The 27,861-nt window shown below is 34.1% G+C and overlaps 2 protein-coding genes across 2 annotated transcripts; one reads left to right on the forward strand and one right to left on the reverse strand.

Annotated features, from left to right (window-relative positions):
- Nucleotides 1–8,228: 8,228 nt before the first annotated feature.
- Nucleotides 8,229–11,687, forward strand: LOC133308461 (auxin-induced protein 22A-like). Its single transcript, XM_061509087.1, has 3 exons — nucleotides 8,229–8,589; nucleotides 9,973–10,066; nucleotides 11,592–11,687. The coding sequence occupies exons 1-3, from the start codon at nucleotides 8,229–8,231 to the stop codon at nucleotides 11,674–11,676; spliced, it is 540 nt and encodes a 179-aa protein (XP_061365071.1). The 3' UTR covers nucleotides 11,677–11,687.
- Nucleotides 11,688–19,457: 7,770 nt separating this feature from the next.
- On the reverse strand, nucleotides 19,458–24,203 carry LOC133308462 (cyclin-A2-4-like). Its single transcript, XM_061509088.1, has 11 exons — nucleotides 23,943–24,203; nucleotides 23,488–23,759; nucleotides 22,962–23,115; nucleotides 22,026–22,118; nucleotides 21,351–21,484; nucleotides 20,731–20,806; nucleotides 20,371–20,447; nucleotides 20,230–20,263; nucleotides 19,983–20,132; nucleotides 19,770–19,904; nucleotides 19,458–19,511 (listed from the first exon to the last, which is right to left on the reverse strand). Exons 1-11 carry the CDS (start codon nucleotides 24,201–24,203, stop codon nucleotides 19,458–19,460), a joined length of 1,440 nt encoding a protein of 479 aa, XP_061365072.1.
- Nucleotides 24,204–27,861: the final 3,658 nt, after the last annotated feature.

Genomic DNA, 27,861 nt, shown 5'->3' on the forward strand with positions numbered 1-27,861 from the left:
TGATCATGGGAATAGTCCTGTTTCTCAATACTTTTTCATCCCGTGCTAGGACCTTCAACGGTCCCACAACAAATTTCAAGTCCTTTCTTACTTCGATATTGTCCTGCTGTACAATGTGGGATGCATCAGGTACATATTTGCGAAGCTGACTGATGTGAAAAACACTATGCAGATTTGACAAATGTGGAGGTAAGGCAAGCTGGTATGCCACAGGTCCGACCCTCTTTATAATCTGGTAGGGCCCAATGAACCTAGGACTCAACTTCCTCACTCCTAGAGCACGCCCAACACCCGTAGTCGGAGACAAACGGATAAATACATGATCCCCTTCAGAAAATTCAAGGGGTCGGTGTTTTGCATCATAATAACTCTTTTGGCGGCTCTGTGCTTTCTTCAATCGATCCTTAATCATCATAATTTGATCGGTAGTCTCTTGGACCATATCAGGCCCAAATAACTGCCTCTCACCAATTTCTGACCAACACGTAGGCGCCCTGCACCTACGGCCATACAAAGCTTCATAGGGAGCCATGCCCAAACTGGCATGATAACTATTATTGTAGGAAAATTCCACCAAAGGAAGATACTTATCCCATGCATTTCCCTGCTCTAAGGCACAAGCCCTCAACATGTCCTCCAGGGTCTGAATAGTCCTCTCAGTCTGACCATCAGTCTGGGGATGATAAGCCGTACTCAGCCTCAGCTGTGTACCGAATGCCTATTGCACTGCATCCCAAAGTCAAGAAGTAAATTTAGGGTCCCGATCACTAATGATACTTTCAGGAACTCCATGCAGTTTCACAATCTCCCTTACATATAACCGAGCCAACTGCTCTGTAGAGAAACTCGTTTTAACTGGTATGAAATGTGCAGACTTTGTCAATCTGTCAACAACTACCCAGATAGAATCAAAACCAGCCTGAGTTCTCGGTAATGCCACCACAAAATCCATAGAAATACTGACCCATTTCCATTCCGGAATATCCAAGGGCTGTAGTAATCCAGAAGGTCTCTGATGCTCAATCTTAACCTTCTGACATGTCAAACACTTACTCACAAACAGAGCAATGTCTTTCTTCATTCCCGACCACCAGAAATTTCGTTTCAAGTCTTGGTACATCTTGGTAGCACCAGGATGGATAGTGTACTTACCCATATGGCCCTCAGCCAATACCTCATCTACCATTTGACCCTTCGGAACAATGATCCGATCTTTGTAAAACTTAAGACCGAACCTATCTGTGGACACAAAGTCCTGCTCTTTCATAGACTGAATCTCTTCATCAAGCAATTGAGCTTCTTTAATCCGCTCAACTAATGAGTTCAGGACTACCGTAGTAGTCAATAAATGCGGACCATCCTCTGTATTCACAGGAATGCGGAGATCCCTGAATTTCTCAATCAAATTATACTCAGAAATCATCAAATTGGCCATGCCAAGCGCCTTTCTGCTTAAAGCATCTGCTACTACATTGGCCTTACCGGGGTGATATTGCAATTCAAAATCATAATCCTTCAGGAATTCCACCCATCGGCGTTGCCTCATATTCAGCTCTTTCTGATCAAACAGATATTTCAAACTTTTGTGGTCACTGTAGACAATGAAATCGGCCCCGTATAGAAAGTGTCGCCAGATTTTCAATGCGAACACTACGGCTGCCAACTCAAGATCGTGTGTCGGATAGTTCTCCTCATGCGGTTTTAACTGCCGAGAAGCATAAGCAACCACCTGACGGAACTGCATTAAAACACAGCCTAACCCAAACTTAGAAGCATCACAATACACCACAAATTTACTGGTAGGATCCGGCAATATCAATACCGGAGCTGTAGTCAACTTCCTTTTTAACTCCTGAAAACTCACTTCACATTCTTGGGTCCACACAAATGGGTTCCCCTTACGGGTTAACCGTGTCAAAGGTAGTACCATCCGTGAGAATCCCTCAATAAAACGCCTATAATACCCAGCCAAACCAAGAAAACTCCTGATCTCTGTAATATTTTTAGGACGTTCCCATTCTAACACTGCTTCAATCTTACTCGGGTCCACTGCCACTCCTTCAGATGAGATGACATGGCCCAGAAATTGTATCTCAGAAAGCCAGAATTCACACTTTGACGGTTTAGCATACAACTGATGCTCTCTCAGAATCTGCAAAACAACCTTTAGATGCTCAGAATGCTCTTCTTTACTCTTTGAATATATCAGTATGTCATCAATAAAGACAACCACAAACTGATCCAGATAGGCTTTAAAGATCCGATTCATATAACTCATGAAAACGGCTGGTGCATTTGTAAGCCCAAAAGGAATAACCAGATACTCATAGTGCCCATATCGGGACCTGAAAGCTGTCTTCGGAACGTCATCCGGCTTTACCCGGATCTGATGATACCCGGACCGGAGATCAATCTTAGAAAATACAGTCGCACCACGCAACTGATCCAACAAATCATCTATACGCGGCAAAGGATACTTATTCTTAACAGTAACCTTATTCAACTGCCGGTAGTCTGTACATAATCTCATAGACCCATCCTTCTTCTTAACAAAGATCACCGGTGCTCCCCACGGAGACACACTCGGTCTGATAAAATTTTTCCTGGACAAGTCTTCAATCTGCTTCTTCAATTCAGATAATTCTAGAGGTGACATCCGGTATGGGGCAAGAGAGATAGGTCCCACACCAGGCAATAAGTCAATTGCAAATTCAATTTCCCTCTCTGGAGGAAAGAGAATTTCATCCGGAAAGACATCCTCAAACTCAGAGACAATCGGAATAACAGAAATTGGCTCCTTGTTGACGCCAACCAGACCTCCCAATAAAACATACCCGGAATCTCCTTCCTTCAAGGCCTTTACCACCTGAAGTACAGACAAATAAGGAGACTCCCTTTCTTCATCATGAGATGAGACAGAAATGGTTTTACTGCAGCAGTCAATCTTCACACAGTACTTGGACAACCAATCCATCCCCAGAATTAAATTCACAGAAGCAAGGTGCAAGACAATAAAGTCGGCAGAATATTCCCTGCCTTCATACTTGAATTTCACATTTTCACAAACATAGTCTTCATTAAAAACTCTTCCCACAGCCGTAACAATACGCATAGGAGTTTTCATTTTTATCACATGCAGACCAAATGCTTCAGCTACATAATCAGCAATAAAAGAATGCGTGGCACCAGAATCAAACAAAACACTAAGCATTTCATCACGAATAGAAATCACCTCGCACCAAACTAGCTGACCTCTCAGCCTCTTGCTGAGTCACTGCATATACTCGGGCAACTGGAGGTGGGAGAGGTAGAGATGGTTCCTCAACCACAATAGGAGCCGGAGTGGCCTGAATAGTAGAAACCTGTCCCCCATTAAAGGGGCAGTCCCTAATAAAATGCCCAGGTTGGCCACATTTGTAACACAATCTTTGCTCTTTTCTGCAAACCCCAGCATGAACTTTACCACATGTAGCACATAGAGAAGCAGGCTTAATATTTCCAGGCTTAGAATTTCCCGCCTTTTTGAACTTACCATCAGACTGTCTAACCTGCAACCCTTTTCCTTTAGAATTCCCAGAAGTGTTTTTAGGACCAGAATTAGGAGCAGATTGGTCCTTATGCTTCCTTCTGTAATATTCTTGAATATTTTTACACTTTTTAACAAGTGCAGCAAAAGTATCAAATGAGTCACCTGCAAGTTTTTCAGAGATGTTATCATGTAATCCTCTATGAAATTTAAAAATCAAGTCATCCTCTGTAGGTGGAGCTCTCTGGAAATGAGAGTATTTGGCCAGCTTATTGAACTTATTCAAGTATTCATCAATAGACATCTGACCCTGCTTTAGTTCTTCAAATTCACCCTTCTTCCTTATCCGGGCTTCAGCCGGAAAGTATTTCAGCAAGAATTGCCTTTCAAATAAAGGCCAGGTAATAGCATAACCCTGACATTCCAAGGGCAGACGGGTATTTCTCCACCAATCAGCTGCATCATTCTGCAACATATAAGAAGCATACAACAATTTCTGCTGATCATCACACTCCATGACAGTAAAAATGCGATCCAATTCTTCTAACCACTGAATTGCAGCAATAGGATCAATGCCTCCTTTATAATTTGGTGGTGCATGTTTTCGGAAGGCATTAAGCATTCTTTCTCTTTGCTCTCTATTAGTGGCTGGCTGTGCCACACCACCCCTGTGACTAGATTCTTCATTCACATCATTATTTCCTTCACCCTCCACAACAATGGGATTTTGAGGAGGAGGAACAGGCTGTTGTGGTTGTGGCTCAGGCTGTGGCTGTGGTTGTGGCTGTTGCAAAGGCTGTGGCTGTGGACCTTGCCCACCCGCCCTCACCTCAACCAAGAGTAATCTCATCATTTCAATATTCGCCATTCTGCTTGCTGCCATCATTTCTTGATTGGCCAACCTATTAGCCTCTAACAGATCTTGATTTGCTTTCATCATCACTTCAAGCTCTCGCTGCCTAGCTGCAGCCATATTTTGTTGCATCTCAGTTAAGGCCATTATCATTGGATCTGGCTGTGAAGTATTTCCCCGCTGGTTAAGTCGGGGTCTTGCCAAATCTGCTAATATTGGATCGGTCGGGTCAATAGGAGGATCAGAAGTCCTTCTTGGGCGAACCATAATTCTGCATATTTCACACAAAGGAATGAGTTAGCTACGCTCACACTCGGTGATCAGACATGCATATCATAGTATTCCAAGAAAAACTCAAGAATATAACAACCCGAACAGTTCATGCAATATTTCACAGGCTCTCCTAGAGAAACTGCTCTGATACCATAAATGTAACATCCCCGTCTCGAGCCGGTTCAATTAACATACATATGATAAAACAGAAAACAGCGGAAGACTTAACTTCTGAAAATACGAGCTAACTTTTTTCTTTTTATTTTTAAATTCTCATTCGTCGTAAACGAAAATCGGGCAGAGTTTCCTCTATAAATCGGACAACTGGGGATTTTCCAATCCCACACAGAAGCATTTCCTGATAAACAGTTTATACAAATATACTCAAATGCCCATCCATGGGCGCATGCATAACTTGGCTCAGTGCCACTATATCTAACAGCATGCAATCCAACAGGTAAACATATCTGAATACTACCTCATCACATAACGTGCCTGAATACCCAAATGTACATGCATCAAAGCGACAGACGTGTACAAAACATATACAGGCCATATACAAAATAAAGGATCAATATCATGATCCATCAAATGCGAAAATACTAAAATACATCAAACACTCCAAAAAGGTAGTAGCCTACAGCCACTCAAAATCCGGTCTGTCAACTGCCTCAGACACGTGTCGTGTCCCTGCCTAGTGAGGACTCACCGGGAATCTGGGCACCTGAAAATGTGTCCCCAAAGAGGGTTGAGATTACAAATCTCAATAAGCTCCAGGTTTATAGAGAATTCTCCATACCCCTGGCTCACTCCTGCATGAAAGTCAGATACAAAACATACGAATACAACATATAACAGATATCATAACAGAACAGAGCATATATCCATATCATATCAGAGATGTGCGCCGTCATTCCCAAGGGAGGACCCCAAGCGGAAATCAACGCACGTGTTCCCGAGGGAGGACCCCAAAGCGGAACCAGACATATCAGAGGCGTACACCATCAGCCCCGAGGGAGGACCCCAAAGCGGACGTCCGGGTACTATACAATCAATGGCCAGAGATTGTTACAGAAATCATATTACAGAAGTCATATCAGAGCAAAACATATCATGTTATCAAATAACTCTATATGAATGCATCTATACAAAGCATCTAAATCACAGTCATACAGTCCAACCATAGTTCACTAACCATGGTGGAGCACTCAAGCAGGAAAAGACTCCTTAAACATAGAGCTTACCTCTTGAAGCTTTACCAATACGCTTACTTGTGGAACAAGTTACTTTTATCGCTTCAAGAGATTTCCGATCCTTCTCAATCCCTAGGCACACCTAGAGAATAATTTCCAATGCATCAATAAAATGATATTATGCCATGATTATTTCATAAGCACACACTTTATTGTTTACTTTACTTTCTTTATATTTTTGCCAATACTATGCCAATACACAAGTCTAGTCCATTTTAACCAATCATTCTTATAATTTCATGTATTGTACTCAACACTTTAACCAATTAATACATGCTCTATCTCTATTTATTTTTACCCTATTAGGCCAAAAATCCTAGAAGGAAGGCTAAGGGTTTTCTTTCTTGTCCATTTGTTTTCCTTCACTTAATTTAATACTCTACATACATAAACGTACCTCTCCTAAATTCCAACAAAACTTTTGGAACTCAAGCCTTATAACCATCAAGGCCGAGCCTCAAAGGGGGGTAGGTTTCCAAAAGATTTCTTTCCAATTAATCATTCATATCACTTTATCACTTTACACTAAATTACAACATGTTTTTACTTGTCAATAAATGCAATAAGAATTTACACACTAACCCCCTAAACTCTACAAGGCCGAGCCATCAAGGGGAAGAGGCATAAAATTTTCCTTCAATTTATTAAATACATAATCATGCTTATTCCACATTCCTATATCCAACACATCATCAATCCATCATCAATTCAAATTTTAAACTAATTTATTTCACACCAACACATGCTCACAATTTCTATGACACAAACCATCAAAATAACATCATGGAAACAAAGGTTTCTTACCACTAATCAACTTCCCAAAGCCTAGAAAGCAACCTCCATCAAAAACTCATTTTTTCTCCTCCAATGAATAGTAACTCGAAAATGAGAGGAGGAATAACTCTTCACACACTCAACTATAGCTCAAATGGATAGGAGGAATGGATTCATTGAGTGGTTTCCAATCAATTTCATGTGGTGGGTCATTGGATTTGGTGGCATATTCAAGAAGAAATCAAGAAAAGAAATAAAGCCCTAAACCCCCCCCTTCCATGATGAACTCCACGGCTTGCAAGAGAGAGAAAGGAGTTTTAGTTGTGTGAATAGTGATTCACTTGAATGACAAAGCTTTATAGCCACATGTGACTTTTTAACAGATGTTTTTCTTTCACGTATTTTCACTTAAACTGATCCGGAACTAACTCAATGCTACAAACATATTTTTATTTTTCTAAAATCATTTATATTAATTTTTAATTCTTACAAAACAATATTCATAATTCACAGTATGATTTTTGCACCGTTTTTGACGAAATGCACTGTGAATCACTAATTGTACTTCCTTTACTTATGAAACTTAAACTTATAAACTTATCATTTTCTTGGGCCTATATTGACTTGCTTGGCATATATTGGACTTTCTTATTCTTATTTCATCAATTATTTGTTTCTGGGCTCTACCGGTTGCTTAAACAGGAGTACAAAATACCCGGTAGAAACACTATTCACGAGATTTTCACGGAAAGTGCCAGACTATACAATTTTTCGTTCTGGACTCATATTTGTCGTCAGAATTATCAAATTATGTTCCTAAAATTATTTTGCTCATTTAAGCTCTACCGGTTAATTCACAAAACTGTAAATTCTTCGGCAGAACGCACTGTTCATAACATAGTCATGATTACAGTCAAAAATACTCGAAATCGCTCACTGAATCTAATTATGGCATTTAAATCCTTAAATTAAATCTCTAACTAAGATTTACCAGTTAGGGTCATTATAACTTCGACCGAGTAGATAACTTTTTTTTTTTTTAAAACACTATGGGATTGTATATTTACAAAATGATGCACTTGTTGATGAAACCATCCGTAGGTATATAATTTATTGCAAAGAGGCTCCTCAATCAAGCAAATCACATGGCATGTTCCCAGTAAGCTAATCAAACGGCCATGATCAAATCTCAAAAGCTCACAAGGCAGAAGCAATCGTTCAGATGTGTCCCATATCCAACTTTTATGGTGCTGGCCTCTTAATTTGTTGGTGGTTTTGCGAGGGGACAAGGTTGTCCCCACTATTGTTTCTCATGTGACCGACCATTTCCTCTTACTTGACCTGTACATTGCTCCCACTGCATCCTTTTTTTTCTCTCTCTTTCATTCTCTATATAAATATACATATAACTAAAGCCCTTTAATTAATCTCTTCCTTCCATATACAAAAAAAAAAAAAAAAAAAAACCATTGATCCTTCCCCAAATATTCTGATCCAAGAGAGAAAAAAACTCATTGCCAAAAAAACAAAGTTATTGAAGTTGAAAGAAATGACCAAAGAAGGACTTGGACTTGAAATCACTGAGCTAAGATTGGGTCTTCCCGGTGGTGAGACTATAAGTGTGGTGAATAAGAATGAGAAGAAGAGGGTGTTCTCGGAGATTGACGGTGGTGGCGGAGGAGATGAAAACAGCTGCTCCGGTGACCTGAAAATCGAGAAGAAGAATCAAGTGGTGGTGGGGTGGCCTCCGGTGTGCTCGTACCGAAAAAAGAACAATGAAGCTTCAAAATTGTACGTCAAGGTTAGCATGGACGGTGCTCCCTTCTTGCGTAAAATTGATTTGGCTATGCATAAGGGATACTCCGAGTTAGCCTTCGCTTTGGAGAAGCTCTTTGGTTGCTATGGAATGGGTGAGTTACATTTAGTTTTCCTTTTTTTTCTTTTCTTTGTGCACCATTTTTGAATCTTTCTTGTTATTTGTGGCATCATCTTTTTATGCTAGGGTAAATTAATATGCTTAACAAAGATTCATGCAAAAAATATATATATGTGTGCGTATAATTCAAATATATGCAAAAAAAACACATTAAATTGTATGCGGTGCTTGAAGTTGATAGAAATATTATGTTACTCAAGTGTGGGTGGTAGTAAACTTTCACATTGGTTTTGAATTGAACCAGATGAGGATTATATAAATACAAAATACCCATAAATCTGTAATTTTAAAATTTTGAGTTGATATGTTGTGTCAATTCACTTATTGTACTTTATCATTTATGCTTGTCTTTGATTTATTAAGAGAAAACTTGAATTTGAATAACCCCCCTCCATTTTGGGTTGATATGTTGTGTCAACTCACTTATTTTACTTTATTATTTATGCTTGTCTTGATTTATTAAGAGAAGACTTGAATTCGAATAACCCCCCTCCATCCCCGGGCCTTATATTCAACATGAAAAAAGAAACTATAGTAAACTTTTGAATATTTTCCAACATAATTTTGTTTGTGAGTTTCTTTGTTGATCTTGATAATGATCATTGGCGTTGAGATATTGATCCTTTGTAATTACTATTAAAGAGCAAGACGGGGTTGATATAGGTTTAATTGGCAGCATAGGCGCTTCATGAACTCGACACAACCTCAAATTAGATGATGCTTATGTAATTAGTTAAATGTATTGACCGGTATATATTATATATATAGTATAACATATGGATTATGAAGAATCTTTACTCAATTTGAATATTAATTCTAGAAAGAATGGGCACGAGTAAAATAATTTCGAGGAGAGAGATATATAGAAGAACAAAGTGGGAGACCAAGTAGTATATATAATAATTAGACATTCTCCTTATTACGTGATGGCGTGCAGCTAGTGTATATATAAAGTTGAACTGCTCTATTCATGACAAAGAATTAAGCGCAACAGATTAGGCTAAATATAATATGGGTTCACTTTTTTATGGTTAATGTAAATAACTTACCTATAATAAGTCTAAAACGATATCGTTTTGCGGTGGAAATCAAGCTATTTTTGTAATTATAATTAATTTCAGGATTATAATAATTTTTTTTATTATAATTTTTTAATTTTTCAACTCAAAACGACGTTATTTTGGGAGCGAATGTAGATAACTTATCTACATTCACTATAGAAATATTAAAGCAATATAATATTTATTCATAAACACTCAATTAGAATAGGTAGAAAAGGAATCAAGCCCCACAAAAGGCAAAAAATAATAATGTAAGTAATGAAAAGTAATATTTGTTTTCAAAATTTTGTTGGCAGGCGAGGCGTTGAAGGATGCAGACAATTCTGAACACGTTCCCATTTATGAGGACAAAGATGGTGACTGGATGCTGGTTGGAGATGTCCCCTGGGAGTAAGTCCTTCTGCCCCTCCCTCCTATTTTATTATTTCTTAAATATATATGTTTAATATTTTTATGGAGAAAAATAGATTGTCTATGCTATGGTAGTTAAAATTATTGAATTTCATTGAATACGATAAGATTGATTCTTATAACTTCGATTATATTCAAATACACTAAATAAAGTTTTCTTAATCAAACTTAGGATAATTTCAATAACACAAAACAAACAAGTAGCTCGTGTGGTAGCTGAAGAGGATTTTACTTATTTAAAGTGAGGAATTTATTATAAAAAAATAAAATAGTAAAGGATTATAATATTGATGAGAATTTTATAATTATTTTTTTGGTTCCTATTGATGAGAACGTCAATAGTTGAATCATTGCTATAAAGTACATATAGACGGATAATAAAATTAAATATAAGGTTGTTAAAAGTTAACTCCTTAATTTTCTAATCAATAATTACCACTACTTATTTTATGTTCATGTCACTTTAGGGGAGTCCAATCTAACTCAACAAAATGTATATTCTACATAGATATATGTATGATTGGAGCAAAAAAAATTAGTCATTATATTTAGGTTCGAAATTCGAGTATAACTTCAAACCAAATAAATAAGCATCAAATTAGTATGAACGATTGATTTTTTTTATTTTATTTTTTGTGTGTGGAGGCATCTATTTTTGTTTTCTGAGAAAAAAGTGATAATCGTGCAAGATACGAGTCAAGTAAACCAGAAATACTTTAGTCTAGTGTTATAGACTATAGAGTCAGCTTAACGTGTTTGCTGAGCTAGGTCACCTAGCTTACAGTTTATAGTGGATCCACTACCAACTATGATTCCATATTTGAAAACTAGATGCCACGGAAATTTCGCTTAATTGACTACCTACTTTGATATCTACTATATATCATTATTGTGTATGCGTAAGGTTCTTACGTGCTAATTACCTAACTAATAAAGATGCATGCGTGGTTTACAACCTAATCAATCAAACTAGGCTAGTTGTCCCAGACTCAAATAGCATATATATATCCAAGTTACTCCAAAAAGTGAAATACGGATTAGTTGGCCAAAATTATTTAGAGTGTTCAAGGCATTATTAAAATTTAAAACTTCAAAAGGGAGGGGGGGAATCGGTGAGATTTGAATTTTATAAAACTTTACTTAGGAAAATGAAAATCGATTTTTTTTTTTTTTTTTGTGAAACCGACAATATATCTTGGACCCCATATAACTAACATGCGTGAATTCCTTCGTTATAATGTTCATGGGATGGGAGAAACAATTATACGTAATGGCCTACCCTGAAAAAGGGAAAGCCATCATTGATAAAGGCTTCTTATTTGGCCACATTTCCGAGAATGATAAAATGTCCCATGAAATATATGAACTTTTCAAAACAAAAAGATAAATAAGTAAATTAATAACGATAATGATTTAGTCATTTTTATTTAAAACTATATTATTTTTTTGTGAAATAAATATACAAAAAAATATGTTTAATCATGAATGTTTCTTTAATTAACAGGATGTTTATCGAGTCATGCAAGAGGCTGAGGATTATGAAGAGATCAGATGCGAAGGGCTTCGTCTGCAACCAAAAAGATCTTTAAAGTGATTCATAGAAGAAGTGGCAAAGTGAAAGATATATATTATGTTAGGCGTCTAATTAATGTCGTGCACGTTTCGATGATCATCGATCATTCCAAATTTATGTTGTCGTTTTATTATATTTGAGGAAGCATGCCTTTATAGTTTGGGGTATGAATCATACTTCTGTTTATGTTAATGGAGGACATATAGGACCCTATATAATTAATAGGGAAAATTCATCGTTTTAGATTAATGTTTTGCCATATTTGTTAATTTCCAGTTCACTATATAGTACATCTTAATGATTGTTTCAGTATATTTTTAGTTTCTAATTTATATTCTGTTACTTGATCCAAACTCTTTTTTTTTTCTTTTTAATAAATAATAAGTTATAGTAAAGATCATAAACAAAGATAGAGTGAAGGAATATTTCAAGTTCATGAACTGTATGTATATTTGTTTCTCACAACGTACATGAGCACATGGTTTTCTTCTTTTGGCCATTAATTTCAAGGGCTGCACATGATATATATATATATATATATATATATATATATATATATATATATATATTTTGTAAAGAACCTTGGGATACACCACTTGTTGAGATATATAGTTCCACATTGGTTGTATGTGAACTAATGTGGAGTTTATAAGACCTTGGGCACTCCCACCCTTTGAGCTAGCTTTTGGGGTGGTATACACCACCCAAAAAGAAACGCCACAAGAGAAAGTGGGGGGCGGCGATGCTCTGATACCATGTAAAGAACATTGGGATACACGACCCCAAAAGCTACTAAAACCTTATAAACTCTACATTAATTACACATACAACCAATGTGAGATTATATATCACAATATATATATATATATATATATATATATATATATATATATATATATATATATAATATATATATATAATATATATATATATATAAGAGCGCTAAAATCGAGCTCTATTAATCCTAGGTGCAGAATCTTGTTTGTATTCAAACAATGCCTGAATATACACACACTAACTAATCATCATTTTAAAATCAACTCAGACACAAAGCAGTTGGATAGCATTAGATAATTTATTTTTTTATTCTACGTACCAAGATCAGCATTATACCTGCTTAAATCAAAAGTAGTAATTTACCATACGAATGAACTAATTGCTTGCATGTCACCAACCATGATTTGTTTAACGTTATTGATACCAACCTATTAGCTATATTCAATTCATCATATTATATAAACAAACACGCGCTCTAATGCTCTTGGGATTTTATAAAAAAATGATAATGATATATTTTTAAACATTCTTTTTTTATTATTATCTTTATTATGAAGTGAAATTTTGCGGGAGTCTGATTAAATAATGACTTTATAGTAAGAAAAATAAAGATCCCGAATGGATAAACTAATTGTGCCCTTTCAAAACAATAAATGAAGAAACGAATAGAAAATACAGAACATATAGTGCATAGCTAGGCTTCAACACTCTTGAGTAATTGCCAGATGTCTTGTATAACTATTTGGCAAGGCATGCAAGTCAGCATTGATCTTCCTCTCATCATATGATTCATATCATCATGTCTGTATATAGGAACTTGGGCTAACCATAAAGCCTATACAGCTGTTGTCAAGGACACACGTGATGAATCTGGAATGTCAATTTAATCATAACTACTATAGTACTATAATATGCTACCCTACAATAAGAAGAAAAGGGTCCACTGTGCCATCAATTGCCTCCCCTTTAGGTAAGCATAGGGGACGAGCCATTGAGCTGTGCTTGTCCCAGAGTGTGTATGAAGTTGGACTATGGGTTTCATCTCTTTCTTTACTTTGAGTTTGTGTCAATGATAAGAAAAAAGAGACTGATTTCTCCAATTTGGAAAGGAGTTCCATCACAATACACCTTCCCCTTTGCTGTTGTTGTATTTTTTTTATTTAATCAATTGATTGCTAAAACTAATTAAAAGTACTTCAAATTGAGTTGGTATCTTATTCATAAAATGGGAATATAATGCCTTTATTTGAGGCAGAATTTATTGTTGCCTGTTTCTCCAATTTCTTGACCCAATTTCAACTTCGCCCACTTGTATACTTTTTTTTATATAAACTGCAGGTATTGAGACAATCCTGTTCGAGGTGGGTCCAGAACTAAAGTTTTAAAGTCCTTCCACAAATAGTACTGAGGAGAAGATTAAACACATGCTCTCACCCTTACCTGCTCAATTCTCATGTGTCAACTAAGCTACTATAATTCGATAGGCACAACCATTACTAATCCATTTAAGTGTTAATTCGATCTGTACCATCATAGTAAGTACGCAATTAAGTATTAGTTATTTTGAAGGGTAATTTTTATGGGTTTTTTTTTTTTTAATTTCATATAATCCTAATTATTCTTGTTATTGAAGAGAGTGAGTGATATTACATTACTAAGAGATTTGAACCCATGTATAGAACAGAAAAGATAATGATAAGAAATATCATACACAATGCAATTATGAAAAATTAGAACAGACATACTTGATGTCAGTATAATGGAACAGACAGATGAATGTATGCAGTATGAGGAATTAAATCCGAGCCCACAGAACATGTCTCCTTAAGACAATTTTTTCCCTTACTGATGCCAAAGGTTGATGGACAAGAGTCTCCCAGGATAGAACAGATTTCGTCTGAAGAGTGGTAGCACTACCAGTCAACAGCCCAAACGAACACAACAATTGCCAGAGGAAGTACACTAGAAGTATGAAAGGAAAATGCGAATCGGAAGAAGGAAAAATTCTGGCAGAGTAACAGTGCAGAAAATCAGATGATTTTTCTGGGGGGTCAGTGTCTATTTATAGATACTGACCGGTCACGATGAACCGCCATGACTGACGGCCGCGAACGGGCACGACCGGTGACCGGTTCGGTGAACAGATACAAACGGTCACCGATTCGGTGAATAGACACAATCAGTGACCGGTTCGCGAAAGGTAAGAACCGGTTCAAAAAATTGGCGAGTAGAAACGTTTGGATTTGAAAAATTAGAGGGAAGCAACGGATAGTCACAGAAGTATTTTGGACAAAAAATTAAAAAACTATTTAATAAAAAATTATTTTTATTTAAGCCCACCTAGCTACTCTCCCTCCACAAAATGTGTAGTGACCCAAGGGCCAATTTAAGAGTGTGGGGTGGGAGCTTATAAACTCTCTCACCTCCTACTAATTATTCAATGTGGGACTTCTTAGATCCACACACCCCTTCAACTTTCCTTTTCTCTTTTCTTCCTTAACCAACTTTTTATTCATAACCAATAGATTGTCCACACAATCCCCCACATGGATAAGAAGTCAATTCATCGTGAATAAAATGCAAAGTGTAATTTCCTCAACGAGAAACAATTGCATCGAGATAGGTAGAGTTACCTTTCTCTAGTGAAAAAGTATCGGATATACTCGGTCAATCGGTGGTCTGGGCGACTTGAACCGTCGACCTTTAGTGTATACCTACACAATAGGAGTCAACAATTGCTTCTCTAGCATTGTTGGTCCTTTGTTGTGCCCATTTTGGCCGTGGGACACTTGCCTGGTTCTGCGAGTGTTTTAGAGAATCGACATTTGAAAAATTCTTATAGAAACGGCCCTCACTTCATACTCACATAGGTGATTTCTTGTGATGTAACTCACCATACATCATCTGAATACAACAGATTTAGGAGTGTGAGGTAGAACCTTATAAACTCTCTCACCTCTTACTAGTTGTCCAATGTGGAACTTTTTAAACCCACACCTCCCTTCAACTTCCCTTTTCTCTTTTCTTCCTTAACCTACTTCTTATTCATAACCAATAGATTGTCCACACAATTATATATAAATTCCAACAATTCTTATGGAGCAAATTAGATCCTTGAGTATCCTTACCACCCAGGCTAAGGAAGGGACCCACGTATATATGAGACTAATCCCTTATATGATTCTTTTCTTACAGTCAAAGCTATGATTGCTTTCTTGAATAATACAGGGAATTCAAACATGATGGTCATTAAAATCATGGAAATTGTTTTGAAAAATATGAATGGAGTTTTGTACAAATGAATGATTCATTAGGCTTAATTATGCATTACACTTTCTCTTCTTCGATATGATTATCTTCTAGACTTCTTTTTCTGTTCTCGCTTTTTGATATATAAAAAGAATGGGAAAACAAGAATCTTGCCAAAATTTGGTGAGAGAAAAAATATGCCAGTCCCGCTTTTATAAAGTTTTCTCAGACAAATCAAACTCTATACTCATATGAATTTAGAAAAGAGTTTGTAAATAACTTTGAAATCTCATTATCATTGAATTGAAATTAGGCATGCAGTGGTATGAACACGAGCTTAAGGTTGGTCACTAGCAGATGTTGATTTTCTGCCTTATTATGAAAGACTTGGACTGATTAGATGTGTCCCACGAGGGATAAAGTATGTAGGTGCATGGGTGACCTAAAGATGCAGCGGTATATCAAATGATGGTAGTTCAGTTGGGGCATAGGAGCTGAGCAAGTGGAGAATAAAAGTATATATTCGATCTTTTCTAATATTATTTTTGGGAGAGATTTAAAATCTTAATACTTGATCCGCTCCTATTAAAATTGTCTCCAATTTACTGTGGAGGAAAAGTATAAATCAAAGCTCTACAATATAGTCATGTAAACGGGCCCAAAGGACCAGCCATCGGCCGGTCCAAAACAAGACTATCCTAAAATTGACATTAATAATAGACCGAAGTTGTGACCCTTTAAACTTCTCCTGATGATGGCACCCTTTATCATTTAATTTATGAGAAGCAATTGTCGCGTGTGATCATGGTCTATACTATATATATGAATGCTTGGCTAAAGAACAGTAGGAATCTATGTATCTCCATAGTTTTGCATGGCTAAATATGCAAATTTCTTTGGGATGATTATATTTACAAATTTTTTGTTTACAAACTATATTAAGTATGACCAGTCATACTAATTAATGTAATTCGTGAAAAAAAAAATTGTAAACGAATCATTCCCCAATTTTTTTTTACAGAGAAATGAAAGGTAGGAGAGAGGGACGTACAGTCTCCAATCTCCAACCCTTTTAAAGTAATGGCCATGACATTTTCCCACCATCTTTATATATGTCCATTGGCTTGAGTGGCCGTGCATGCATGGGAGAGGTCTTTCCTATCATCATGGGTAATTGGTCAAAATTTCCCAACTGGTGAAGACAACCGTTGCTTTCTATTAACAGCCAGAATAATGACTGGTGAGGAAAGGGAAAGCTATTGCTCTACCTCGACCACGTTAAGGAAAGTTCCGTGGCAAAACACCATACATATATATATATATATATATGCGTTTTTCAACAAAATTTATCCGTATAAATTATGTGATTTTAACATAATTGTGTCACGTCTGTCCCTTCCTCTTTAATTTCATAACTTTTTATTATCTCTCACTTCATGTAAATATCAATTAACATTATAAGTAATAATTATTACATAATAATAAAGATGATAAATAATTTAACTATTATCATTTTAAAAAATTAACATTAAATTTATTTAATCAAATAATAATTAACATCACAAATAATTCTAAACATAATTTTCAGTATTTTTACAAAATTAAAATATTAAATTTATCATATATCAATTTCTTTTAAATAAAAAAATTATCCAAGAGCTGTATATGACATTGACATCAAATATTCTTGAAGAACTGATTTATCCTATTTTCGTACTTCTCAGTCTCTCTTTATTTTAAATCCTCTTGTAACAAAACATAAATTTTTTAAGGAACCTATGTTTTGGTGTTAAAAAAGAAAACAATTTATATTGAATTTTATTAATTATATTAAACTTTTCTTCTAAACATATGTCCGTCCTATACAAATACTTGAACAAAAAAGTAAGTATAATTTCCAAACATAATCAAATACTATAAATAATACTAATATTTGAATCCTAAAATTATTCATAAAATATATACATAAATTTGGGTTTTTTAAATCACAAAAGCAATAGTGTTATTAAAATGATTGTGTCAAGACTCAGGAAGCTAAACGCGTTCCTCAATCAAAACACATTTAATATTAATAATCACATTTAAGAACAAATAAATAAATAGTATCTTCTACTGTTAATAATATTAATAATCAATTTTCTGATAGAAAAAGGACCAAGGCATACCGAAGTTAACCCAAGTTTTTCTAAGTTTAAATTCCTTCCACTCTGTTATTACAAATTCCAGCGCCAACGCTATTTAAAGTAAGATTGTCTATTTATAAAGGAAATAAATCATCATGTCGTAACAAATAGAGTTGTTAAAATGGATCTGCCCATTCCATTAGGCGTTAGTCCATACAGGATAGGGTCAAAAAAGTCTGCAGATTTAAATAAACCTCAATAATAAGGTTCACGCGAAACGAAAGTCCAATGAGTCAGAGTTAGCCAACGGGCCATTCAAAATTATAATTTCATAATTTTTTTTATATTCAATACATTAAAAAATATTTTAACAAATAAATATTTAACATTTTCCTAACATATTTTATACAAGTTATAATTTTTTATAACTTAATTTTTTAATAAAAAATAATATTTGTACACAATATATATGTGACTGTGAGAACGAAAACAAAATTTTAATATAAGTGAAAATTTAGTTTCTACCTTTACTAAATTCATTATTAAAGGATGTCATCAAATAAAGATTTTCTTACAATGAGTCATAACAGAATACAACAGCTCTAGTGAAAAATTAAAAGTAACAATGAAAAAATGATCTTAATACCAATATTGAATAATTACTTTTAGTATGTTATATATTTGAAAGTAAAATCATTGATTTTCTTCAAGTAATACTATTACAACTTAGTTATTATTATCTATAAAATTACTAAAGTGCATTGTATACAATATGTTTCAATAAAAATTTAGATTTACATTTATTTTTATTGATGCGCAAATGAAATTCTTTTTTGAAATATGTCACTGCCAGAATATTCATTTTTATTGTATAAAATTATGAATAACTTTTCACATGACTCATAACAGGTGACTTTTATTTTTCATGACCTTTGATGTAGTCTATAACCATCACATTAATGATTTGTTGAATTATAGAATACATCCAATGGGAAGTGTTATAAAATATTATGGATGGCCTTTTACATAGTTCATAATATGTGACTCTTTGTTTTTCATTACATGTAATATAATCTACAACCATCACACTAATGATGTTTGAATTATAATTATTCCCCTAATTATGTTTAGAGTCCTAGACAAGGAGGTATCTTATATGAAAAAAGTGGTACTTGTATGAAATCACATAAATTATTGTTTTATATAGAAATAGGATTTGAATGACATTTGATCAGTCTAAGGATTTTGATGTCTCTAATAATTTTGCCAAAACAGTCCAAGAAGGCCTGAGATGTCATTTTGTTACGCCCAACAATAACCATTACTACAACAACATTATCTTTTATCCCATACTAGTTGGGATATTTATAACAATAATAACATCACATATATCCCAAATTAATTGGGATCATCCATGAACCCATACTACTGAGTTCATAATATTCAAGGCGAGGTGCCATGTCTTAGGATTCTAGTTCTATCTCATAGCTTAGGATGAAATGTATATACAAAAGATATTTTAAAGAATGAACAAGGGTAAATGAATGGAAGTTGAAGAGAGCATTAGATTAGACAGGATTTCCTTCTTGTGTACAATATCACTATCAGTTAGGAGTCCCTTGCATTGTCTTGTCAATCATCTTTATCTTCAGAACAGAGTTTCAAGCAGTTTTGGTGAAGACAAAGCCGCTACACATTTAAACTGGTACAGAGAATTTCCATAATGAACATCATGCAAGTTAATAGTAAATAGATCCACTACTAGTTCAAGTTAAAAAATATTCATATAATGGGATCTTAATATGTACAATGCAAAAAATGGTCTTGAGAGAGTCATCTCTTTATAAGGTTTGAGAGTGCTCGAACCTAATTAGTCCAAAGGATGAACCGGTTGAGGAGACTCAAAAAAAAAAAAAAAATCATATAAATTGAAGTGAAAATGGGGTCTTAATATGTATACCTTGTCTTGTCTGTACTTGGTGCGGATGGAAGTTAGAGGGCATCCATTGAAATTCAGATGTAGGTCTTGCAATGCAAGAACTGTGGTTTTCAAATCTGATGCTTTGTAAAAGGCATAGTGTTGAAGAGTTTGATTCTGAAATAAACAAATGAGTGTCATGCTTCGTTTACATAACCTCACAAGTAAAGGAAAATATGAATGAGACACACTAACCCATGGGTGGTTTGACTGATCTAGTGTCCATCTAGCAAGAAATACAGCTGATGCAGCAATTATTGAGGGTAAGAATTTCAAGAAACCATAGTCCATTAGTGTTAGTTCAGCTAGATAATTGGCCAGGTACTCCAATTCAAGTCTTGGACCCTCCTGCATAATTTTAGAAGGTAAGTGATTAGTAATACTCAAAACACTTTGGTATGTTCTTGACCAAGCAGCATTTCCACTAGATCAATCTTTTCACCTGGTATGAAGCTTGTGCTGCTCGAAGAAACCTCCTAAGAACCAAGAATGTAAAAAGATAATTGCATTCAGGATCTTCCAATAACGAATTTGAAATTTTCTTTTCACTTTTTTGAATGGATATATTAATGTCAACAAGTACCTGAGGAAAGTTTGTGTAGTAGGAGCAAACAGTTGATATTCAGACGACTTTAACACTTGACTCTCCATTTTTAGTACCTGCCCACTCACATTATTCATCAATTGCAAAGAGTCCAAAGATTTTATGCCTAATCTTGTAAGATACAATCATTATTGATTTTTGTGTAATGACTATGAGTGACAATATAAAATCCAAAGATCTAAAAATGTGAATTTGAAGTTTTGAACAGCCAATGAATTTTATGTTAGAGCTTGAGAAAAGTTTTCAATTTTTATTTAATAAAAACTCTTGTAAGTTTCAATGCATAAACTATAAATTCCTTAAGCCTTAACCATTTATTGTTGAAAAAGTATGACATACCTCCACTTTCGTGTATGTATTGTCTGTGATGAAGCAGAAATCTTCAATACGAGGGGCATTGATTTCTTCGTACTTCCTTCAATCACAGAAAGCATAAGACAAATGTAACATTTCCAAATGCATTACAATGAATACTACACCCTTCAGCTAAACTTACGATATTTTCCTGGTTTCAAAGTTCTTAAAGAGCAGTAATCATAATAATTTAATAAAATCAAGTGGAGCAAGACTCATAAGTCGGCAACAGATTCTGCATGATGTATACTACTATCTTAGTAGTTAAATTCATGTCAATCACCGTAAGAAGCAAATGCCATCAAAGTTTTAAGTAAACAACTCAAAGTTTTCTATCTTTAGGAAGCCATCCTTCAAATCCTAATCCGAATTGTCAAGGCCTGAAAGATAACCTCTTTCTTGAACGTCCATTCATTGACACAGAAACAAGGATATGACACCTTGTCTTGTCAACAAGAAGCATCAAGGTTTAATATGGAGCTATACAACAGCATCAACTCAACGGGTAAATGTCAGTTTTAATATGAAGATATCATGAATGTAAGGCTGTTGAAGAATATGCATGAGAAGCCATGATGTAAACTACATTGAATTTGAGAACTTACGAGGCAATTAGCATGCAGGTGATGCCAAGTAGCTGAAGTTTTTGTCTTTCAATGTAATTTTTGGAGAGAAACCAATCAATGAGATATACAGTGAGATAAAGAGTGTCTGGTACCAATTTGTATTCCTCAGAAACCTACAAAATAGCTTAGTAAGAACACAATTTGGTTTCTGAAATACAAAAGAAAAAGTTTCCTTGTTTATCTTTTTCTCAAAAATACTAAAGTTACTTCCAACTCAAGCATTGGGATTAACCAAATTTTATTGCTCCTTGGTTGGTAAGAACTATTTTAAATCTCCATGGACCTCACGGAATCTCTTTGGATTTACAATCCTCTCTATACTGATACTTTCCATTAACCTGATCACACACAACTGCATGCTTCCTAATCAATCCTATAATTCCTATCATGTCATCCCTCATCTTCTCTCCTCTGATAGCTTCAATTCTAAAGTGGATATTGTCACTTTGTTTTGGGGCATGTAATCATCATGTCATACATCTTTGATATTCGTAACCTCGTGCATTGTGAATGAAGTAACTCCTACTTATAAGCAATGATCTTCATATTTTTTCCCATGTTACCACCTCACCATTATCATCTCTACAATACTCAATTTCTCGCGTCTTACCCTACAACAGTCTGTATTATATTTGAAAATTAAATGGTGCAAACCTCAACTAGCCAATCAACCAGTATTCCACGCATGCTTTGAGTGATATCTCGCTGCACCTTTTCCATAAAATTAGCATACGGCCTTCTTGCTAGCTGAAATATAAAATGTAAGACAAAAAAAAATTAAGACATGAAACAAAATCTAAGAAAAGCAGATGACAGAAAGGTTATGGTAATTCTGCATTCAATTTTACAGAACCATTAGAAATCAGGAACCCCAGTATTATCCAACATTGTTTCAATTCAAGTACCCTATAGGATTTGGCATGCACATTACAAAGTTTTTAACTATCTTTTGCTTATTCAGAACAAGGTTTTTAGCACCCAACATGTCAGTGTAGCATTTTATCTGCATCTATTCGGTTAAGGCTTGGTTGTTATTGTTGTACTGCGATAGCCATTATTGGTTAGATATTGACATATGAAAACTCTTAAATTCGAAAAGTGCTTGACACAAAACAGGTAATCAGAAAGTAAAAGAAATTATCAAGTTGAAAATTTTTCTTCACTCTGTAACCTTAAATCTTGTTTGTAGTATAGGATCCTGTGGTCCTAATCAAGAAGTTGAATGGAAGCAAACATTTATATAATTCAAAATCTTATAACATTGGCTGCACAATCTTAAGAAGTTCTGTCAATTTAAAAAAATGCTCCCAATCAGTGCTGCTGTGGTGAATATTTCTGATTATCAGCACACTATTAATGTAATGTGTGAATATACAGAGCTTCTGATATTAAAGGGCTTTTCTTCATTCCTCATCTCTTTGGGATGTGAAAAGAAGTCAATTCTTAAATCCTAAACATTAAAAAGCTGGCAGAAAAGGTATGAGTATATTTTCCAAACTTTCAAACCAAGCAAAGTTGATAGAGGCGATAAGGCTTTATTTTAAAAGAGAAGACTGCTGCATACAATGACATGATATTTATGACACAAACCTCAGCAACACGCAAGTTTCCATAGATATCAGCAGCATAGAGCTTGCAAAATTGAGGATCTTCAAGATCATCATCTATATTAATGATGTTTGGGTCTTTCAATCCACTCAAAAATTCAGAAAGGTTACCTTTCTTGGCTGCAACAGTTTGCATATTCATGTCAGTACTGATCAATACACAGCTCAGAAAAAACATGAAAAATACATAGCTAAGAAATTATTCCTTTTTTAAAGGTCTTGAACAAATTCAATAACCCAGTATAATGCACACCAAGAAATCATCTAGGTATTTGATTAAAAACAATCTCAGACTTCAGAAGTTCATATCCCTTGGAGCTACATATACTGATTTAGGTTCAGCAGAACCATTAAAAATCCTTCACGAAACTATAATAGAAACAAAAAATATTTAGTATAGTAAGACTGGAATATTTGAGCAATGCATAGACTATGTTATACAATAAGGAGGCTTAATATGCAGGGTGGCACATTAACATTGCAGACTAGTGAGAAAATAGACAGAATAACCTTTCTTCTGAGAAATCAAAGCATGAGTAGATATTCCAAACGTCAGACTTTCAGGAAGACTACCATCCTTGCTACACTCATTGGCACCCAGCCGCAGAAGTGCATTGTTTTCCAAGTTAATTGAGTACATAGCATCTTCTGATTTTAATTCTGTTTCCTTTAAACTCTTTGCTTTGGATTCAACTTGAAGTTTTGGTAGATCCACAGCAACAGAAGAAGCCACTTTGGAAACATTAATTTGACCAGCCTTAGCCAGCTTTCTTTTCTTAGCCTGGCAGTCACAAAAATCTACTATTAGGCAAGGAAGATGAGAGTAACTTTCAATGAATGTGACATCAATCCACCAATAAATTTCAAGAGGAATGGAAACAGTTAACTGTGATGGGATAGTTCAATTCAAAATAAAATATTTTTCTTGCTCTAAACAGTTGGTGCTTAAGACATGGATAAAAACCTGAATTTTAGTTGAATTGAAATTGCCCTTTTGTGCATTTTCACTGCAAACATTAGTAACATCCTTAAGAACAACCCTCTTTTTACTTTGAAGAGATGTATTATCAGAAACTGCTCTTTTTGGTGGTTGCTTCCGATTTCTCTGTGTTGACTCCTTCAAAGGGGAAAGCTTTCCAGATGCACGAAAAGCAGCAGCTCGAGCACGAGTCAATCGACCAGGAAGCTCCCCAGCTTTCAACGTGACATTGTTTTCTTTCTTCATGTCTGAAAAGATTCTGAACAACAGAAAACAGCACAATCTTGGTGTGTGAATCCTGCAACAAAAAGACCAAATGTTAAAAAATTTATTGATAGATAACGTAAGAGATCAGGGCCTAATTTATCAACGCAACTTAGTTTGATGCATGAAAAATTTTATTTTATTTTATTAAATTTCTTTTGTTAAAGTTTCTTGACATGACCACAAGCAATGTTAACAGAATTAAAATAAAATAAAATTGAGAGATACAAATGTTACAAAAGACAAGAGAAAGAAAGAAGGGATAGAAAATTGAGGCAGTTGAATATAGAGTGCACATCACAGTTTTGAACAGCCCAGAAGAAATAAAAAAGATACCCGAAAACAACTTTCTTTGTCCTTGCAGATCAACATTACAAAATTTCAAATTTACATATTCTAAAGTTTCAAAAAAATTCTAAGGTTTTAGTTCAATCTCGTCTTCAACCTTAAGATGTGGATAAGAAATAAATTGCTCTGTGTTGCTTCTAAGTTCACAAGCTTCACATTTGAAAATCAAATAAAATGTACCCTCTTTTACCCTCACTTTTTTCATCCAGATTTTTCTTACAGGTTCAAAAAAAAGAAAAAAAAAAAAAAATCAAAAACCAATCTTTCTATTTATACATTATCTGTTATGACATTCTCTAACAAACCCAGTAGAAGGATAACAAAACCCTATCACTACAAAGCAACATTAGCCACAAACACACCCACATAGGACTTCAAGAGACTTTTGATTTTTATTTTTTTCAAAATCATGACATTGAAAAAAAAAATAGTAAAAAGTGCAAACGTTTAACTTTGTTTCATGGGAAGTGCATGAAAAATGACCTGGTTCTATCTGGCAAGCTCCACCATCTCCATTGAAGAGAGATAGGAGCTCACAGAGTCGCAGACACAGTGATAGTGAGAGAGAATGCTCTTGGTCTTTGTTTATGGAAGTGGAAGAGAGCGTGAGTGAGCGGGATGTATTTGTTTAAAAAAGGTTTTTGAAAAAATAATAATATAATACAATGTGGTCCTAGTTGACTATTGACTCAAAAGTTAAAGACAGTTCATAGTTAAGTGAAAACTGATGTTTTTTATTTAGATTTACAGTGAGATTGCTTGTTAGATCTGTTCCTCTAACGTTTTTTATTACTTTTTTACCCTTGAGTTGTCTCCTTTATTACAATTAAATTGCTTTGTTGGCTACTTTATTATTAACTCCTTTATTGGAAATAGCTTAAAAGTATTTTGGTCATTTAATAGTTCAGGTTAAGTATTAAATTTGTCAAATTGGTTGGATGGTGGTTTCTTTAAAAGTTTAAAATCCATTACATGTGAATTTTTGTGGGGCACTTTTCTATTGTTCTACATGTGCATTTTAAACTGGATTAATTTTTGTTATTCTGTTAACATGGTAATAGCCTTGTTAATAGCAAGTCATACGATATTTAAATAAAAGAATATATAAACTTACACATTATGTATAGTTAAATTATACAAATTTTAACATTAAAAAATAAGATTAAAGAATATTTTATAATATATATTTCAACATAAAAGTATTAATTTTAAAATAATATCATATTATGAAAAATATATAAATTTAAGTAAATAAGTTTTTTATTTTAGTTATAATTTATATATATATATATATATATATATATATATTTCAAAACATTATGAAACATTGGGTCAAGCTGGATCTTGTACTTGCCCCAAAATTTTATTAGGTTCAGTAAATAACCCGAATTCCACCCAGTTAACATTGGGTCTACCAATTTTATTTTATTTTTGTTAAACGTCTACCAATTTATTAGTCATGAGTACTCCTAAGTTTTAGAATAAAATAAACTTTTTTTTTTACCAAAAAAAATAAATAAATAAACTTATTTTCTGTTATTGAGTGTGTTTTACTTAAGTTGTATGAATTATTCATATTTTTTACTTTTATAATTTTAATGCTGTAGTTAACACATTTAATAATAGCCTAATAGGGCACTCAAAATTTCTCTTTGAACCTAAATCTTTTACTTGTATTGATTTTTTATTGAGTCTATACTGCCATTTTGTAAAAATAAAATATGGATAACAAGGAATAAAAATCCACGTATTTATTCTTCATATTATGTCTCTTTGATCTTTTTTAAACTTTCTTTTTTCCAATAATAGCTTTGATCGTTAAGCATGTTCGTTAAAGAACCAAAAAAAAAAATGTCCTGAATTCAACTTAAAGTCAAAATTGTTGAAACTAATGTGTATTTTTTTTATCATTGGATCAAAATTAAATCAATTGTTATTTTTTTTAAAACATAAAATAGGACTATTTCTATTACCAAAAAAAAAAAATATAGGACTATTTCGCAGTTCAAAATTTAAAAGTTGAATTGAAAAGATTTTGTTTAAAAAAAATACTCATAATGTTGTGACCAAAGAGTAAGTCCAGTGCAAAGACGATGGGATCCAGAGAGAGAGACCATGTCTTCATTGATTGTGATGTGAGTGACAAATGTAAGCTGCATTCCCAGTTTTATTAAGAACTCGTTTGTATTGGCTTTTTAAAAAAATTCTTTTTATTGCTTTCTTATTTTAAATGTATTTTTTATAAAAGTTACAGCTATTTAGATTTTAAAAAAAATATTTGATTTTTGAAAAAAAATATTTGACTTTTGACTTCTGCTTTTTTTAAAAGCTAAAATTTTTAGCTTTCGAAAAAAGTAGGTTTTTGAATTTTTTATGACTTCTGCTTTTTTTTAAAACAGGCATCCAAACAGACTTTTTTTGAGAAATGCTTTTTTTTTTCTTAAGAAAGCAACTTTTGAAGAAAAAAACTCAACCAAACAGGCTCTAAATCTATTTAAAACCTAAGTTTTGTGGTCATTAATCTTTTCCCGAATTGTCAATTCAAACGTTGTCGTGATGCACATAAAAATATGAACGGTGGCTCAACTATTAAGTATTAACTACTGAGGGTGAGAACATTCAAATTCAAAATTCGCCACTATGTCATAAACAGAGCCTATCTTACAAATTACAAAAGAAGGTCAATAGAGTAGGAACTTTGCTCTGTTAGTTTGAGATTCTGCACGACTTGGAAATGATATTTGATAAATAAATAAAAAACTCTAATTAAAAAATCATTTGGAAGCGCCAGAACTAGACGTATACAGTAAAAAAAAAAAAAATCAAATACTTGCGGGTTTGTAGAAATATGTAAAAAGAGTGACAAAGCAATTAAAATTAAAAACTAGACATTTTTTGAACCATAGATGACGAGATTAAAGGAAACGGGGGCAATTTAATATGATTAGCACGTGACTCTTTATCTTTGTGACTGAAATGAGTTACATGTGGTGTGGCTTATCTACGCCCCGCATAAAGGGCATCAACCCTTACGCATAGGTCCTCAGTCCTAAGTAACCCCTTTAAATAATATTATTTAATTTAACCCCAAAATACAAACTACGAGTTACTAATTTGTTCAGTTAAAAAATAAAATAAAAATGTGTGTCATTTCGAAGTACGTAAAGTTGTGTTATTTTAAAAGAAAGAAAGAAATAGCTAAAGAAGGAGAGAAAATTAACAAAAAAATAAAAGTGTGGATCCCACCTCTTTTTGAGAATAAAAAAATATAAGTTGTATCATTTAAGAGGAT

The sequence above is a fragment of the Gastrolobium bilobum genome, unplaced genomic scaffold (genome assembly GCF_033153095.1).
Source record: "Gastrolobium bilobum isolate Gb01-03AN ecotype WA unplaced genomic scaffold, APGP_CSIRO_Gbil_v1 utg3150, whole genome shotgun sequence".
In the NCBI taxonomy this organism is placed as follows: domain Eukaryota; kingdom Viridiplantae; phylum Streptophyta; class Magnoliopsida; order Fabales; family Fabaceae; genus Gastrolobium; species Gastrolobium bilobum.

What these genes read in the sequence shown, in the direction of transcription:
- LOC133308461 (XM_061509087.1), top strand. Translation starts at nt 8,229, where the DNA reads ATGACCAAAGAAGGACTTGGACTTGAAATCACTGAGCTAAGATTGGGT. An exon ending in CTTTGGTTGCTATGGAATGG is followed by an intron (nt 8,590 to 9,972) that starts GTGAGTTACATT and finishes TTTTGTTGGCAG; the next exon opens with GCGAGGCGTTGAAGGATGCA. An exon ending in GTTGGAGATGTCCCCTGGGA is followed by an intron (nt 10,067 to 11,591) that starts GTAAGTCCTTCT and finishes TTTAATTAACAG; the next exon opens with GATGTTTATCGAGTCATGCA.
- LOC133308462 (XM_061509088.1), bottom strand. Translation starts at nt 24,203, where the DNA reads ATGAAGAAAGAAAACAATGTCACGTTGAAAGCTGGGGAGCTTCCTGGT. An exon ending in TTGATTTCTCAGAAGAAAGG is followed by an intron (nt 23,116 to 23,487) that starts TTATTCTGTCTA and finishes TACTGACATGAA; the next exon opens with TATGCAAACTGTTGCAGCCA. An exon ending in ACCTGCATGCTAATTGCCTC is followed by an intron (nt 20,807 to 21,350) that starts GTAAGTTCTCAA and finishes CTGTGATTGAAG; the next exon opens with GAAGTACGAAGAAATCAATG.